We start from the raw sequence: 15,488 nt of genomic DNA, 5'->3' as shown, positions 1-15,488 counted from the left end.
ATTTCCCTCTAGGTCTACCTGATAAACCTGATCGACTCTGGGAGGAATTATTCAGAAACGTCTCCGGATCTCAACTCCTGCTCCGAATTCAGCCGCCATTTGAATATAAGTGGATTTTAAAATGAGCTGAATTCGTCATGTCAGATCACGTTTATGATGACGGCTGAGAAACATAACAACTTGTACAAAGCTTTTATTGACAAGCACATGACACAGCGATAAGGTGAGAAATAGATCTCTGCTCTTTTATGTACAGTTAAGCGTAATTGAGTGATTGTCACTCGTCCTCAGTCTTCATTAGGAGAAAGAGCGAACTCAAATAATCAATCAGTCACCATGAAACCCGAGGCAAACTGAGTTACACACTGAGTTCCTCAAGATGAAACAGACACTGAAATGCAAATCCATATCTGCAAGCACTTGAGTAGGAGAGTGGATGAGTAATCATGGTAAATTGGACACAAGCCTTGTGAACAATCGGTTGCTGCGAGCGCATAGAGAATGCAATCACTCTGTATGTAATTCCCTCCTTTAAAGTACAGCTGAAACCCCCATTTGTCACCTGCTTTTTTTCCATTAAAAAAAAAACCTGTAAAACTGAAATTTAGAATGATTGGTTTTGGTTTTGAAAATATGAAAAAAACAAGTTTTAAGATGTATCAGAAATGCCCCTTTGGTGTCTGAGCCTCTGAGTGAGAGGATGGATGCAAGGGTCTGACTGACAGCTGAGCCAACAGGAGCAATGAGACTCAAAACAGTAGTCCAGAAGTGTTCTGGTAAACTGTAAAGTTGGGCATTTTAACATAAGGATCTATGGAGACTGACTCACACTCAGAGCCAGCCTCGAGTGGTCATTCAAGGAACTGCAGTTTTTGGCACTTCCACATTGGCTTACTTTCTCAGCCTCGGAGGTTGCCACTTTGGCAAAGTAGAAAGGGTGATGAAGTCCACAGAGGGAGGAGGTCTGGGGTGGTTGAACCCAAGTTACTGACATAACTTAACGTACTTAATTTACGTAATATCTGTTAAGCAACCTGTGTGACATATGTAACGATTCTGAGTAAAATTTAAAAAAGTTACCACGGGGGTTTTTGACCACTGTACCCCCTAGAGGACTGACAGGTATTACACGCTTTGGCATGATATCTGGTTCCCCTCAGCTCCTGTGTGTGTGATTTAGCATCTTTCAGCGAATTGATTTGGGTTTACAGCTGACAACTTTACTATTTAAATTCACTAAACAGTTGTTTCAGTGAAATACAACCACTGTACATGACTAGCTAGTGAATAAAGAGATAATTGAATAACTGAAGACCAAGACACTTCCTGTAGAAGTTAGGAGAGACCAAACCAAAACAAGAGGATATCATATATTAAGTTTAGCTTCGTTCACTGGACTGACACAAACTCCAATGAATGCTAACACTGCTCCAGATCTGCTGGATGTGTAATAAGCAACTGCTTGCCATTATTCACTTTTGGATACTAACTTTTTTCTCAAATCAGAGCAAAAGACATGTAATTTACAGAGCCGATCTGCACACAGCTGCAGAGAGAAAACATGTTCCTTAATTTCCGTTGGCCTTTAAAGCAATGTAGCTACCGTGTGCCCCGCAGCAGCTACAGTAGCAGCCTATCCCTGGGAGATGTGTCATTTAGGTCGGAGCAGCAGGTTGCGCTCAGCTAAACGACAGCTTCGGCCATTAGCAGGGCCTAATTAAGACACACTAATTACGGGTGATGGAGTGAGTGCTTTGTAAGGCCGGCCCTAAATAAATAATGAATACATAATCATTGTGCTTAAACAAGCCGCTTGAGCTTAAACAGTCACAGGCCCCCAGGCTTGTGGGTAAATCGCGGAGTAAAAGAGCGAGAGCTGCAGCCATGCATCATGGGAGCTGTCAAGGGACAAAAAAAATAATATGGTTTTAAATATTCACTACCTGCGCCGGAGTGCTGGGTGGGAGGTGCCCAGGGAGATTATAGCTATGATGAGGCTCTGATGGGTTTTTTTGTCGGCCATTGAAGGCACACACTGTGGCGATCAACAGCTTTAAAACTGTCTCATGCAATTTAGGCTTGACTGGCCGAGTTTTCATGCACATGTAACCTGTCTGTCTCCATTCATTTGGGTTTCAGTTAAAATACCAGTTTATATTGTCCTAAACCTCTGAGTGTCATTTCATTGGTTGTTTATCTTCCTGTTTGTGTAACTCTGCCTTTTTGTTTATTGGTCTACCTGCTGTTTTGTTCTGCTCCTCTAACTAGACAGTTTTTGTCTGTCTAGTCTGTCATGTTTTCTAAAACTCTGACAACCTTCCTGGAGCCCGACATCAATGTAAATGAGGTCTGAGGAAACAAATTGTTTGTCTGGCCCTGTTCTGCTCTCTGTCCTGGTCAATATGCCAGCATGACCTTAGCGCTCCACACTCCGTCTCTCACCGCCTTCGAGGTTTCCTCATGGACTCACTGGCTATCCCCATGTCTCCTCCCACCCTCCTCCTCTTCTCGATTGCTATTGTTCCTCTTCCATTTTTACATCCGGTAATAAATCATCTCCTTTTTGCTTCCCTTTGTTCGTCCTCCTTCTCTTTTTTTGTTTTGTCATTTCAACTGCTATCATCCAAAGATTAAATCTCCTGTCCTTTCTTCCTTTCCCAACTGTCCACACATGTCCTCCTCAAAGACATTTTTACCCTCTTTCCTTCACTTTAACACAGAGAAAAGGTTGTAAAACCTCTGAATATTTCACTGATAAAACACACAATATGGGAACTCTGATGAAAATGGGTCTCTTTAGATCGTGTCTCTTTACCAGAAACCGAGAGCTTTTCCCACCAATAAAACATTTACAGTGTAGGTGTGATGCACTGGAGCTCCTTGATGGAGCTCTTGAACATAACCCTCCAGGAGTGTGTAGGAGTCACATATCGAAATTGCATCATTAGCGGCGAACATAAAAATCTTTTATCTCTTTCTCATTCTCCTTAAAGAACACTGTTGACGCTAAGCTAGCCTCTGTGTGATTCAGTGCCGCTGATTAAAAGTGCTCATGAGAGCTGGAGACTGCAGATGACTTGAAAGATGAAAGGGAGAGGTGTCCATCCTCAGCATCTGATCAAATGCTCCTCTCCCTCCAGCAGCCCACGGTGTCCTTTGAGAAAGTTGCAAGAGGCCAGCCAAGGACAGCAGAGATGGCCATTAACTGCACAGCTGACAGCCTAGTGACAGAAAATGTTGAACTGGTGGCCAAGCATCCTAATAAGCTTATAGGGGCTTGAAAGGAGACGATAATGAACGGAAAATAAAGGAAATACTAAGGCTACCTCCCCATTCATCTCACAGGAACAGCTCAGCAATTCGGTCAATAAACACACATCTGAGACCTAAATAGGGAGAGGATGTTCACAGATGTTGCATCCAATTATTTAATGCAGGGACTATCAGCTGGTAAAAACTCTTCACAGTCCTGGGCCCTGATCCCTGATTTTTAAAGCTGAGATGTTTATAAAGCCCTTGTTATGAATCTTCTTTCATGTGTGGGATGTTTTCTAAAAGTTGTGTAACTAAAGATGCTTTAAGACTCATATATTTCTCTGGCCCACTTTTCTTAAGAGGGCCAGACACCCTCAGATGAAACTGGAACATGATATATTTGAAGAGTTTATGCTTGTTTTTTTGTTTTGTTTTTTTACTTTCATTTTACATTCATGCTTTCATCAAGCTTATGGTATGATCTGTGTCTAAAAGTGGCACTTTACACAAAATGAGAAATTATCTTTGAATGCAAACATTAAATCAGTAAATAGTCCTTTACACCAAGATAGGAAAGATTTTAATTAATAAGGATGGGAAGAATTTCCTTTACATTCTGTCTTTATGGAATTATTTATAGGATTGTGGATTTACATTAGGTGGCCATGAACTGTGGATCATCATATCTGCCCATTTCCACTGGTATTCACCTATTCATTGGTTATGCAAAGGCCTGCAGAGAATTCATATCCGGTACAACCTTCACAATGATGACCGCAAGTAACTTAAACTTAAGTAAGTTTATCTAATATAGCACCTTTCACAGGCAAAGTCACAAAGTGCTTCACAGCAGAAATAACAGCAGAATACAACAATATTAAAAGCAACCTACAATCACAGTACACAACAACGAACCACCGAAATAAAAAGCACTAGATATCAAGAGGTGAGACAAAGGCCAATCTGAAAAGATATGTCTTCAGACGTCTTTTGAAGGCGTCTACTGACACTGCCAAACGTAGGTCGGGGGGAAGAGCGTTCCACAGAGTTGGAGCAACCGTTTCAAAAGCGCGATCACCTTTAGTTTTCAAACGGGTGCTTGGGAAAGCCAGTAAGCTCTGATCAGAAGACCTAAGTGACCTACTGGCGGTATAATGTTGGAGCAGGTCAATTATATATTCCAGGGCCTGACCATGGAGGGCTTTATAAGTAACAACAAGGATTTTGAACTGGATCTTGAACCTGATGGGCAGCCAGTGAAGAGAGAATAAAATGGGGGTGATGTGAGTCATTTTACTTGACCTGGTTAAGAGCCTCGCAGCAACATTTTGGACCAGCTGTAGACGGTCCAGAGATGACTTGCTGACGCAGGTGAAAAGGGAGTTACAATAGTCCAGTCGGGATGATATGAAGGCGTGAATGATCATTTCCAGTTCTGGTTTTAAAACAAGAGATTGTAGTTTGGCAATGTTTCTGAGGTGAAAGAAGCATGTACGGGTGAGTGATTTGACATGCGGCTGAAAAGACATAGATTGGTCAAAAATAACACTAAGGTTTCTAAAGTTGGACTGAATGGCTGAGGAAAGAGATCCAATACACTGAGACACCTTAGTGGCTACACTGTCTGAAGCTAAGATCAGGACCTCGTTCTTGTCTGCATTAAGCTGTGGGAAGTTGTCAGCCATCCACTCCTTAATGTCAGCCAGACATTTGTGCAATAGGTCAAGTTTGTCAGTCTCGTCAGGTTTAAAGGACATGTATAGTTGTATGTCCCGGTGTAACAGTGATATGAGATTCCTTTGAACTGCTTTGTAACTTGGTCTTGAGGGAGCATATGTAGTGGAAATGAAATGGGACCCAGGACAGAGCCCTGAGGCACACCACAGGACAAAGCTGCTGTTTCAGACATGTAGAAACACAGAAAACATCCTATCCAACAAATAGGAGGAGAACCAGTCCGGGGTGGTACCACAAACACCTACCCACTGCCTGAGTCTCTCAATCAATATATTGTGCTCAACAGTATAAAAAAGCTGCGCTAAGGTCTAATAGCGCCAGAATAGAGCAATTACTCTGGTCGGCAGACATCATTAGTTCATTGAAGACTCTCAGAAGAGATGTTTCGGTGGACCCCAATAGAAATCTATCAAAGATGTTGTGAGCAGTCAAGGCGCCAGTGAGTTGATTGGCAACAACTTTCTCAAAAAATGTTGAATTAAAAGGCAGCTTGGATTTCGGCTTGTAGTGTTGGATAAGGGATGGATCAAGGTTAGTTGTTTTTTTCACAAGTGGCTGTATGATTGCATGCTTAAAGTAAGCTGGGACACAGATAGATTGTAGGGACCTGTTTATGATAGAAACTAGGCAGCGACCAATAGAGACCGGTAAATCTTTAAGGAGGCCCAGAAGGTCACTGAGGTTTTACAAGGAGATAGGAGCAAAACACTATAAAGTTGCCGGCTGGGTTGGAAGGAGATAGCAGGGAGCGGACGAGGGGATGATACTATCCCTGACATCTCTTATTTTGTCCACAAAGAAAGAGAGAAATCTATTGCAGTCATTATTTGAGTAGGCAGGGACATCAGGAGGTGCAGGAATAACAATGTTGGTGATGGTATCGAATAAGACTTTCGGGTTGCATTTACTAGAGGAAATTACTTTGCAAAGTAAGAGGCTCTCGCCTTCTTAACCATGCTGTTATAATTAGTTATCAGTTATTTGTAGTATTGACGATGGACCTGGAGCCTAGTGGATTTCCACAGACGCTCTACTCTACGGCAACTGCGTCGAAAGGAACGGATAGTGTCATTTATCCATGGAGATGAATTTTCGGAGGGAGCTCGTCTCATTTTCTTGGGAGCCACTTTATCCAAAATGGTCGAACAGTGTGAGTTAAAAGAGTTGACCAAGCTGTCAACATCAGCGTGAGGAGATAGGACCGCACTTGTTTCAAAGTCAGCAACACATTTTTCAACAGAGCACTGGTTTAAAATGCGAGAGCAACCTGCCCGTTTGCTGGGTAAAAAAAAAAACGAAGTTAAAAGACATGTTGAACAAGACATATTGGTGATCAGTAATGTGGACGAGGTGTGAGCTACTTGTATTCCATCTTTTTTTGTCAGCCAACTCCAGCCTCCACCATACAGTATGTTTTTATTATGATATTAAGTTCATCTGGCTGAAATGTGCCAATTTTCTTTCCTCTTGTCTTTCTTTTGATTTCTGTATTTCCTCTTCTCTTATTTTAGTTCAAGAGTCACCCGAGTTTTGCTTTTAAATCCACATAATTTGAAGCTCAATTTAGTTTAAAGTGCAACACAGAGGTAGCAAAATTTACTGAAGTCCACCTGGTTTAATTTTCATATCCCTTCCAGATCCATGACTTTATGGTGGAATACATTTTCGTGATTGGCTTAATGATTCAAAGTCCTTCTTCTTAAATGTATGCTTTGTATTAAATGTATGTTTACTGTTTTTAGTTCACATTACATTAAGCTGTACCACACACCACATACAGCCAAAGTTAAGAAGCTGTCTTTGTTTTAAAGTGCTGTTTTATGGATATTAAAAATAAACAGGTAATAAACAGAAAAGCTTTTAGAAAACTATGAATCAAAGATTGATTTCTACAGAGGAATAAGGCCAAAGAAATATAGTTTGGTTTGGTTTGTGGACATCTTGGCTCCTTTGCACTTTACTGTTGCTATGAGAGATAAGAGTGCTTGCAATATTAACTCAAATGAAAAGGAAAACGACATCAAGTCACAGAAGCTGCATGTTATGTTTCTGTGTTTCAAAAAGACTCTTGTATTGATTGTACTACATCAGATTAATTCAGGGACAAGTAAGAGATCAAAATACAAACAACATACATAATAAATAAAATCAAAATGACCTTCACATGCTTTCAAGTGAGTTTAAGTTTTGTATCAGACTGATATTAAAGCACTGCAGGTGAAAAACAACAAAACAAACCCAGGCATATTAACTGTGAAACATTTTAGGAGCTGCTGTTGCACATCTTTATTTTACATTTCTTCAATCAAGGAAGACACTTGACACCAATTTCAATGAAAAATAAGCTGAATATTTCCTCATCGCTCACTCCAGCCATATAAAGCGCAGTGCCTGGGGCTACCATGTTGACTGTGCGCCATGTTCGGGGCACACATTACATGGCTGGCCCTGCGTACATTTATATCCATGACTGAAATGTGGTGCCCGACCGCAGCTGTATTCTGCATAATTCATGAAGTGTCAGAGCTTTCCACTAGCTGGTGTCTGTCTGTCAGCACTGCGTGTCCCCTGTCCCTCCCCATCCATTCCCACTGAATCATAATGACAAGGGAGCAAGCACACACAGTCACAAGAAGGCCATAACAAAAACAGACATCACATTCACACACAGACAGGTCCTTGTGCAATTACACAGACGCAAATATACACAAGCTATTACACATATGCAAACACCGATGTACAACAATCTGAAGTAAAGCGGCAGAGTGAAAATCTGCAGACTGTCGCCGTCTTTTCATACGTAAATGCGTGTGTGCATGCTCATAGGTGTGCGTGTGTGTCTCTGCTGTGCCTTGAAGAGCGCCTGTTTGGTGTCTTATGACAGGCCGTCAGTCTGCTGCTGCAGCAGCAGAAGTGCTGGAGTCCCCGGGGAGGCCTCTAAAAGCTCACAGGGTTCTGGGGGTGGGGAGCCCAGACTTAGTGAAAGCTTTTCCATGTTCATTCACCCAGCTCTGCCTCTCCAGCTCCACCTCCACCAGCCTCATTCTGCATCCAAATGCAGAGGAAAAACTCACTAACCCCTACCCTCTGACCACCCATCTCTCCCCTTGCATTGCCCAATCCATCGCCGCATCTGTCAGTTTTTCCCAACATCTCTGTATCTTCCTTTCCACTTCACCTCCTCTCACCCGCCTCCCTGTCGTTGCCTCTCTTCCCTCTCCTACCTCGAATTTTGTATCTGTCACTCTTCTCCTCCATCTCTATCTCTTCTCCCCAAACTACCGCTCTCCCTCCATCTGCTCCTCCCCGTCCTCCCCCACCTCCTACCCACCAGTAAAGGAGCATATCCAACAGTACATTAACCCCCATACATCTTTGTGAGCTTCTGCAGCAGACACATGGCTCACTGGGAGCTCCTGTCACACTGAGGAGACAGTAAGAGAGGGACCGCTCCTTTCACAATGAATGACTACTGAAGTCTCTAAACTTTAGCCCTGTAGCATAGGACTATTATGGTGGTCCTGGACTATAAGACCACAAAGATAAAAAAATAAAACAAAATAAATTTTAAAAAAAAAGCATCAGGATGGTAGCTGTCACAAGGCTGACTCGGACGAGATCGCGAGGGAGTCAGATTGTGGGAGGGAGGAGAGAAATCGCCGTGCGCGCAGCAGCTGCAGTGACAAACATCTTGTCGCCTGAGGCAGGAGGAGCGTGCAGGAGTTTTGGTGTGCGTGTGAGAGCTTGTTTGTGTTTGCACTCCCGAACCTCGAATTCTAATCATCTGCAATGATGAGCGGATAGGAGTCTAAAAATAGACCGATCCCTGAGCCACCAATCATCCACCACCCAATGGTGTGATTAAGAAATGGACAACTGTATTTAAAGAGAAAATATTCAGGAGAAAATAAATGTAATTGAAAAAAGAAAACCACCTTAAAAGTTTGGTTCACCTGAATTACAATAAATTGTTCTTTCTCACTTACTTCAAGTTTTGGTTTGTTTGATATCAGCCTCCATGATGCAGTGGAAATAAGTGGAATTTTGTTTGCAGCGTTCTCAGCATTAAAAATTATATTAAGAGGAACACTTTGTGAAGTACACTAATTTGCTCGCTGCCAAGATTTATATTTGTTGTTTGAATGTGGAACAACAGCCAGGAAACACCAGTTTAGCATAAAGACTGCAAATAGAAAGTGGAATTGAGCGTGGCTCTGTGCAAAAGTAACAATATCCTTTTACTAAAGCTCACTAATTTCCATGTTATTTCTTTTTTTTTTTTTTTTTTATCTTAAAACATCTTTACATATAAGTGTTTGCTTTGCTATTAACTGTGACTGTAATAAATGATCCACAAATAGAGGTGAAAATTCTCCCATGTGTGACTTTTGCGGTTTAACTCTGAAGAAGGGTGTAAAAAACAACTTATTCTAACACAAATAAATGTCTCCTAAAAAAAACCCAACGTATTTATTTGTTGCTTTTGAGATATACATTAAAAAAATGAAAAATAAAAATGAACTGATATGACATAGTGCTGTACCTTTTTGAAAGATACAGAAGGAGACAAAGAGAGAGAGAGAGAGGCGGGGGATCTAAACCACTATTGAAGGTGATAAAATGCGTGATTGCATTGCCTGGAACATGCCATTACTAAAGGACAAGGTTCTCAGAACCTTCTCTGCCGCAAAATGGGGAGGACGATAAGTCATTATGGTTAGGTGAGTTAACACAATCTCTGTAGCTCTCAGAGACACACACATAAACACACACACACACACACACACACACACACACACACACACACACACACACACACTCTCCTTCCTCAGCACCATGAGGAAATTCATTTACTTTAAGATGGGCAGTAAAAAAGACGCCTCGTAAAAAAAAGATCCTTTATGTGCAATCAATACCAGAACCAATGAGCAAGCAGAGAGGCTCAGTTTGCCTCATTCAAACACAAGCGCACACACTGAGAAAGCTGTCATGACTTTCTATTAGCTCGGCCACTTGCTTCCTGAAGGACACTCCGTGAAAGGTGGAGGCGGGTTATGGGAAAGGTGTTGCTGCTATACATTAGACATATAGAGCATCTATACAGGGATTACAGTCTTCCTTGGTTACCTTAAATCAGCAGGCTGGCAGGGGAAAACACACTGAGTAAGATCCAAAGCCCTGAGTCTTACCACAACGATGTGTTTGACGTATTTCTATGCATGAGAGCAAACAGCGATACAGCCTTTGCTATAAACTCTGTCTGACTTAATACTCAGTTAAGCTATCAGGCCCTATCGGATATTGTGAATCAGGAGTTTGTGCAGTTGTAATGTGGCTGTGGCGTGGAGCCTATGAGGAGAATGCCACGCTGATTAATATGAGCTGTGATATGGGGTAATTCCCATACTGCTGCAACTGCAGTTCAAATCCTCCATCAGGCCACTGGAAGAGGTACAAGATCATTACTCACCGCCGAGCACAGAGCCGTGCTGTCAGACACGCTCGTGGACACACACACACCACCACAACATTGAAACACACACACACACACACACAGTGAATATAGTCGAGTGCGTACACTAAGAACAAATCATCATTTACTGATCAGCTGTTTTGTTGGGCGTCAGAGCTAAGACAGCTCCACAACGTAAGAATAATCACTGCCTTTTTGAACACGATCCCTGATATGCCAAGATAACTAAAGTAACAACTTGAATCGTAATTACTTTTCTCCAGCCATCTCCCTTATTCTTCCCCGTTCTCATTTTCCTGTTGGATCTGAACAATGTAAACCCCCACTCCACCCACCCAGACACACTTTGCATCACCTCTTCTTCCGGCATTTTGTCCCTTGGTGCCAATTAAGTCAAAACTTCTCCTTGACCTTTTTTTTTTTGTTTAAGAGGAAAGAAACGTAGGAATGGAACTAAAATGAACTCTTACCTGTTTCACATCTCTTCCCTGTAAATCCTTGCTGGCAAACACAGTTGTTAGGTGAAACGCAGGTCCCCCCATTCTGGCACAATCCGTCACACATTGCTGGAGATACACAAGAGGAGAGGAGCCATTACTCACTAAGATTAATGAGTATTAAGTATGTAATTAGACCAGCAGCAGCATATGTATTTGCATACAGAATAAGAGCTAATTTGGTGATGTGATTCATTATGGGCTTGCACGATATTACTTCACGTGATTAATGCATCTCACCAAGGTTAATTCAAAAATGTTCATTATCTGCTGGTAGACTGTCAGTTAATGTGTCCCCAAAACACAAGGAAGTCATTGACGTTGACAGAATGAAATGGAAATAAATGTAATATGTACACAAATGATACCATGATTACCATAATAGAGAGTAAAGAGAACTGAAAACAAAAGCAGTCCTATTAGGTAGCAGAAGTACCACACAGTGGAACAATTCAAGAATAACAAATTGCACTTCCATGAAATTGGGGGACATACAACAGGCAGATGTAAAATGAACAGTCTAAACTGAAGCAAAAAGACATTTTAATGATTAATTTTGGCTGAGCTTCAGAAGTGCTGAATGCCACGTTTATTATAAAGCATCCAGCAACCATCAGACCATCTTTCTATCCACTAAAGCCAAAGAAAGAGCAACCCTGATGACACAACCAGGGTTATTTAAAACCCGATTAATCAATTAATCAATTAGGTTAATTGACAGAAAAATAATTGGCAACTCTTTTGTTAATCAACTAATTATTCAAGGCAATTTTTGTTTGGAATTTCAAGCAAAATACCAATTTCTACCAGAAGTACCAGCTTCTCATTTGTGAGGATTTTGTTCTTTTTATCTGAATAATTTTAGTTTTTTTGCCTGCTGATTAGGCAAAAGAAGCTATTTGTGTAGTTTGTTGTTTTGCAGGATGCCTCGTGCTCATTGTGACCAGTAAACTGATCTTAATGTGTAAAATCAGTGCAGTTCCCCTTTGAATAGATTTCTAATCAAGGAATTGATTAACTAGCTGCGGTCAGGTCAATTTTCTAGTAAGAGCATAGATTACAAATAGAACAGCAAACAGAGAGAGGCACTCATTAAGCCTGGGTCACTGAAGGCTTTTCAGTGGGTGTCAGAGAGAGTATTAACCACAACGACAGACTTGAGAATATGCCAGAACAACAGCTCAACATAAAGAGCTTTAATTTGCACATTTGACACGGACATCTCTTGACCATTGAGGTGAAGTCTTTACTTTGCATGCTTGATTTTTCAAAACAGCTCATAGTGTGATATTCATGATGTTAAGGGTATGAGAAAAGGTGATCTGATTTGGTACAAAACCTAAAGTAGGAGAACATTGTTCAATGAACAGCAAATCAAAGATAGCGAACACGGTGATGCTCACCTTTGCAGACTGTCCCATTGCCGGTGTAGCCCGGCTTACAGGAGCAGCTGTGGCCTCCAACCATGTTGAAACACAAGGCATTCTCATCGCAGTTGTGGAGTCCGCTGAGGCACTCGTCATGCTCTGAAACCAAACAAACACAACAGATGTCGATCTCTGCAAGCTATTCAATATTATACGCATTTGTATGTTATATCTTTTTTTTTGGGGGGGGGGGGGGGTGTCAGAAAATGCATCAGCGACAGTTCACACATTTGCAAACCACAACTGCTACCAAGAAAATAACACTTGATTAAAGAAAAGTGTTTATTTTCCTTGTAAATGTAAGGAATGATCACTGCCAGCTGTTTGTTTTACGTCCCATAGAGAAAAAAATACAATTTCAAACTCTGCCTTGTTTTAAATGACTTGATAGTGAGACAGCTGTGTCTCTAGTAAGACATCGGTGACAAACAGCTGACTGAAGGATGAGTCACTTCATGTCATAAAATCTTTGTTTTCAGATGTTTTGCTGTAATTTGTTGTCTTTGTTTAGCACATTATGACGGACGGAAAAGTCTCAATGAACGTTTGAGCTTCATAAAAACAGAAAATAAACTCCTTAATTTGAACATATACATGAAGTGTGCCTCCTTGTGATGTATCTTGCAAATATGAGTCATTGGCCTTTAGTTTAAGTGTTGTAAATTGTCACAATTGGCTTGTTAAGTATCCACAGGAGATGTTTTCCGCAAGTTTTATACATGCATTAACAAAATATCCCCTCACAATCAGAACTCCCAAGCTCCCATGGCTGTGGAGTTGGTAATGTGGTGTGTTGTGAATCACTGACAAGCTTGACTAATGGCTACAGCCCGTGACAACGCACTGTATCCAACTGGCAAACAAATCTCTTCCTCTCTATGTGGAGAGCCTCAGGATAAGATGCAAAGACTTGAGTGGCAAAATACAATAAAATGAAAGCCTGGAGTAAAAGCAAATACACAAAGCAAACAGTCGAAATACAAATATTGTAATGATACCACAAGAAAAAACTTCTTGAACTCCGTGTTGAGTAAAGCAGAAAACAAGTAAAAGGTGAAACTGTAATAGGAGAAAAAAATAAAGGAAACTAACTTGTTAATGTTTTTTTTTTTAAATAAATTGTGTATCCCTAACATTCAAAGTGGAAACTGAAATTGTTTAGTGTCATTACCCCCCCCCCCCCCCCCCAAAAAAATAAATAAATAAAATAAAATAAAAATAAACACCGCTTGATGGAAAGTCGGCCATTAAAGCTACAGGTTACTAATAGTCAATATAAATTCTTAGTCCAGTAGTCCACGTCATGTGTTACTTTTATAACACACCGAGTAGGAACTTCGCAATTAATTGACATATTTTTTACGGAAGGGAACAGAATGTATTAATAGGCCATAAGTGCAGTAAATGAGACCATTTGCAGCTGCAGGAGAGACGTTTCCTTTTTATGATGATATCACTCCCAGTGTTTCTACTGTGAGCTCAGACAAAATGGGATTTGATTTGTCTGGTAGCTTCTAGCTCTCAACACGTCTCTGAAACAAAATCATGTTTAGGGGTCATATAAGCGCATGATATCAGTAGTTTATAGCCGATAATACATCAGACACACTGCAGCTCAGACATCGCTTCAGCAGCGTTTGGCACTAGTTTACCCTCTTGGACCCCTCTTACTGTGAAAACAGTGTGCAGCACGTCAAGATTCAACAGATATGTGCCCCTACAGAGGACAGAAAATGCCAGCAACCACCATCTGAAAGTGTTTGCATTTCTATTACAAACGAAAGTAGACATTGCTGTGGTGTTGGTATCTTAAACTTGTTTACATATTTTGAATCGTGTGGCTTTAAGCTGTCAAACAATGTAAAGTTTGTCAAATTTGATTGAGCCCATGACTTTCAAAATACAGCAGCAGCATTTTCCCTCTGCCTGTCTTCTGCCGGTGAGAGTTAAAGGGTTAAAGTGGAGTCCATCACACTTGGCTCACTCATTGAATCCTTCTGGTCTCATCCTCAGAGGCCTCCATGTTTGTTTACATCGTGAGAGGCTTCTTATGTTTTGCCCTCCACCTGCCGTAACAAGTTATTTGAAAATCTCATTTGATGCGGACTAAAGACGTAAACTAAACAGTTCAATAAGTGGAGAGCATTTAAGCCCTTTCTATTGCCGTATGAAGAGGCTCTTTAATGCATGTCCTTCATCTGCCCCTGAACACAAAGGCAGATCTTTATCCCTCTGAGATGAACACAAAGGAAGAATGCTCATCCATCGCGTTTTGGAGACTCACATAAATATTGCTTTGTGATATGCACTTGCTTACCAAGCACTGTATAAGCTGAACTGTCAAAAACTTTCTGGACTTGTTTTAACCTTCTGAAATCCTCTTTTCCTACTCTGGGTGCAAAACAGAAAGTGATCACGAAAGGTCCATCTTTTGGCTAGAGAGCTCTCTCTCTAACGGCAGTATATGAAAAGCATTCAATAGTTTAGCCAGTGAAGTTTTTTTTTTATTCATATTATCATGTGTTTATAGTGCAGACAGAACTTTCAGAGTCTGCTAAAAGGATAAGGAGTCAACTAAATCTCAAAGAAAAGGTTAAGACTCTTGGAAAACACAAAGTCAGAGAGCTTAGTGCTCATCTGGAGAAAACAATTTGGGCTGTTTCTAGTTATTTTATCTTTTTTTTTGGGTGCACCGAGCCGAGAACCGAGAAATAAGTTCATTTCCCTCAGCTGTTTCCTCTTGCACACTTTGTTAGGACACTCTTCAACCACTTCCACAATCTTTAACCACAGGGGTGCAATGTTTTTGTATCTACTCATGTATTATTTCCACACCTTGTGGCTTTTTGAATGCAGGCAATTGTGAAAGACAGTGAGATTTGACGACGGAACGATGGCACCTGAAGAGTGAGAGGATCGGAAACCTGAATGCTTGTTGCAGGAGACCTGAGCCGCACCATCCATTTCCCTGCCATCATCCAATCCATTATATCTCCTGAACAGACCGTGGGCTCATCCAAAATTGAAAGTGACATTGTGATGAGCTCCTCCATTGAGGGTTTGATGTATGTGTGTGTGATGAATTGAAGAGCACTTAGA

The 15,488-nt window shown here is 41.1% G+C and overlaps 1 protein-coding gene across 1 annotated transcript in view; it reads right to left on the bottom strand.

Moving 5' to 3' along the window:
- Window positions 1-15,488, bottom strand: part of nell2a (neural EGFL like 2a) — a 79,925-nt gene that overhangs the window by 14,782 nt on the left and 49,655 nt on the right. The window contains exons 14-15 of the mRNA XM_069162173.1: window positions 12,366-12,488; window positions 10,936-11,031 (exon numbers count right to left, since the gene is read on the bottom strand). Of these exons, the coding sequence (XP_069018274.1) occupies window positions 10,936-11,031; window positions 12,366-12,488 (219 nt within the window). The remainder of the gene's footprint in view (window positions 1-10,935; window positions 11,032-12,365; window positions 12,489-15,488) is intronic.

This window comes from Embiotoca jacksoni, unplaced genomic scaffold, assembly GCF_022577435.1.
Source record: "Embiotoca jacksoni isolate LCO1_2020_lvr unplaced genomic scaffold, fEmbJac1.0.p SCAF_3, whole genome shotgun sequence".
Lineage (NCBI taxonomy): Eukaryota > Metazoa > Chordata > Actinopteri > Embiotocidae > Embiotoca > Embiotoca jacksoni.
Note: the sequence above shows the minus strand (reverse complement) of the source record. Positions and strands in the feature narration are given on the sequence as shown.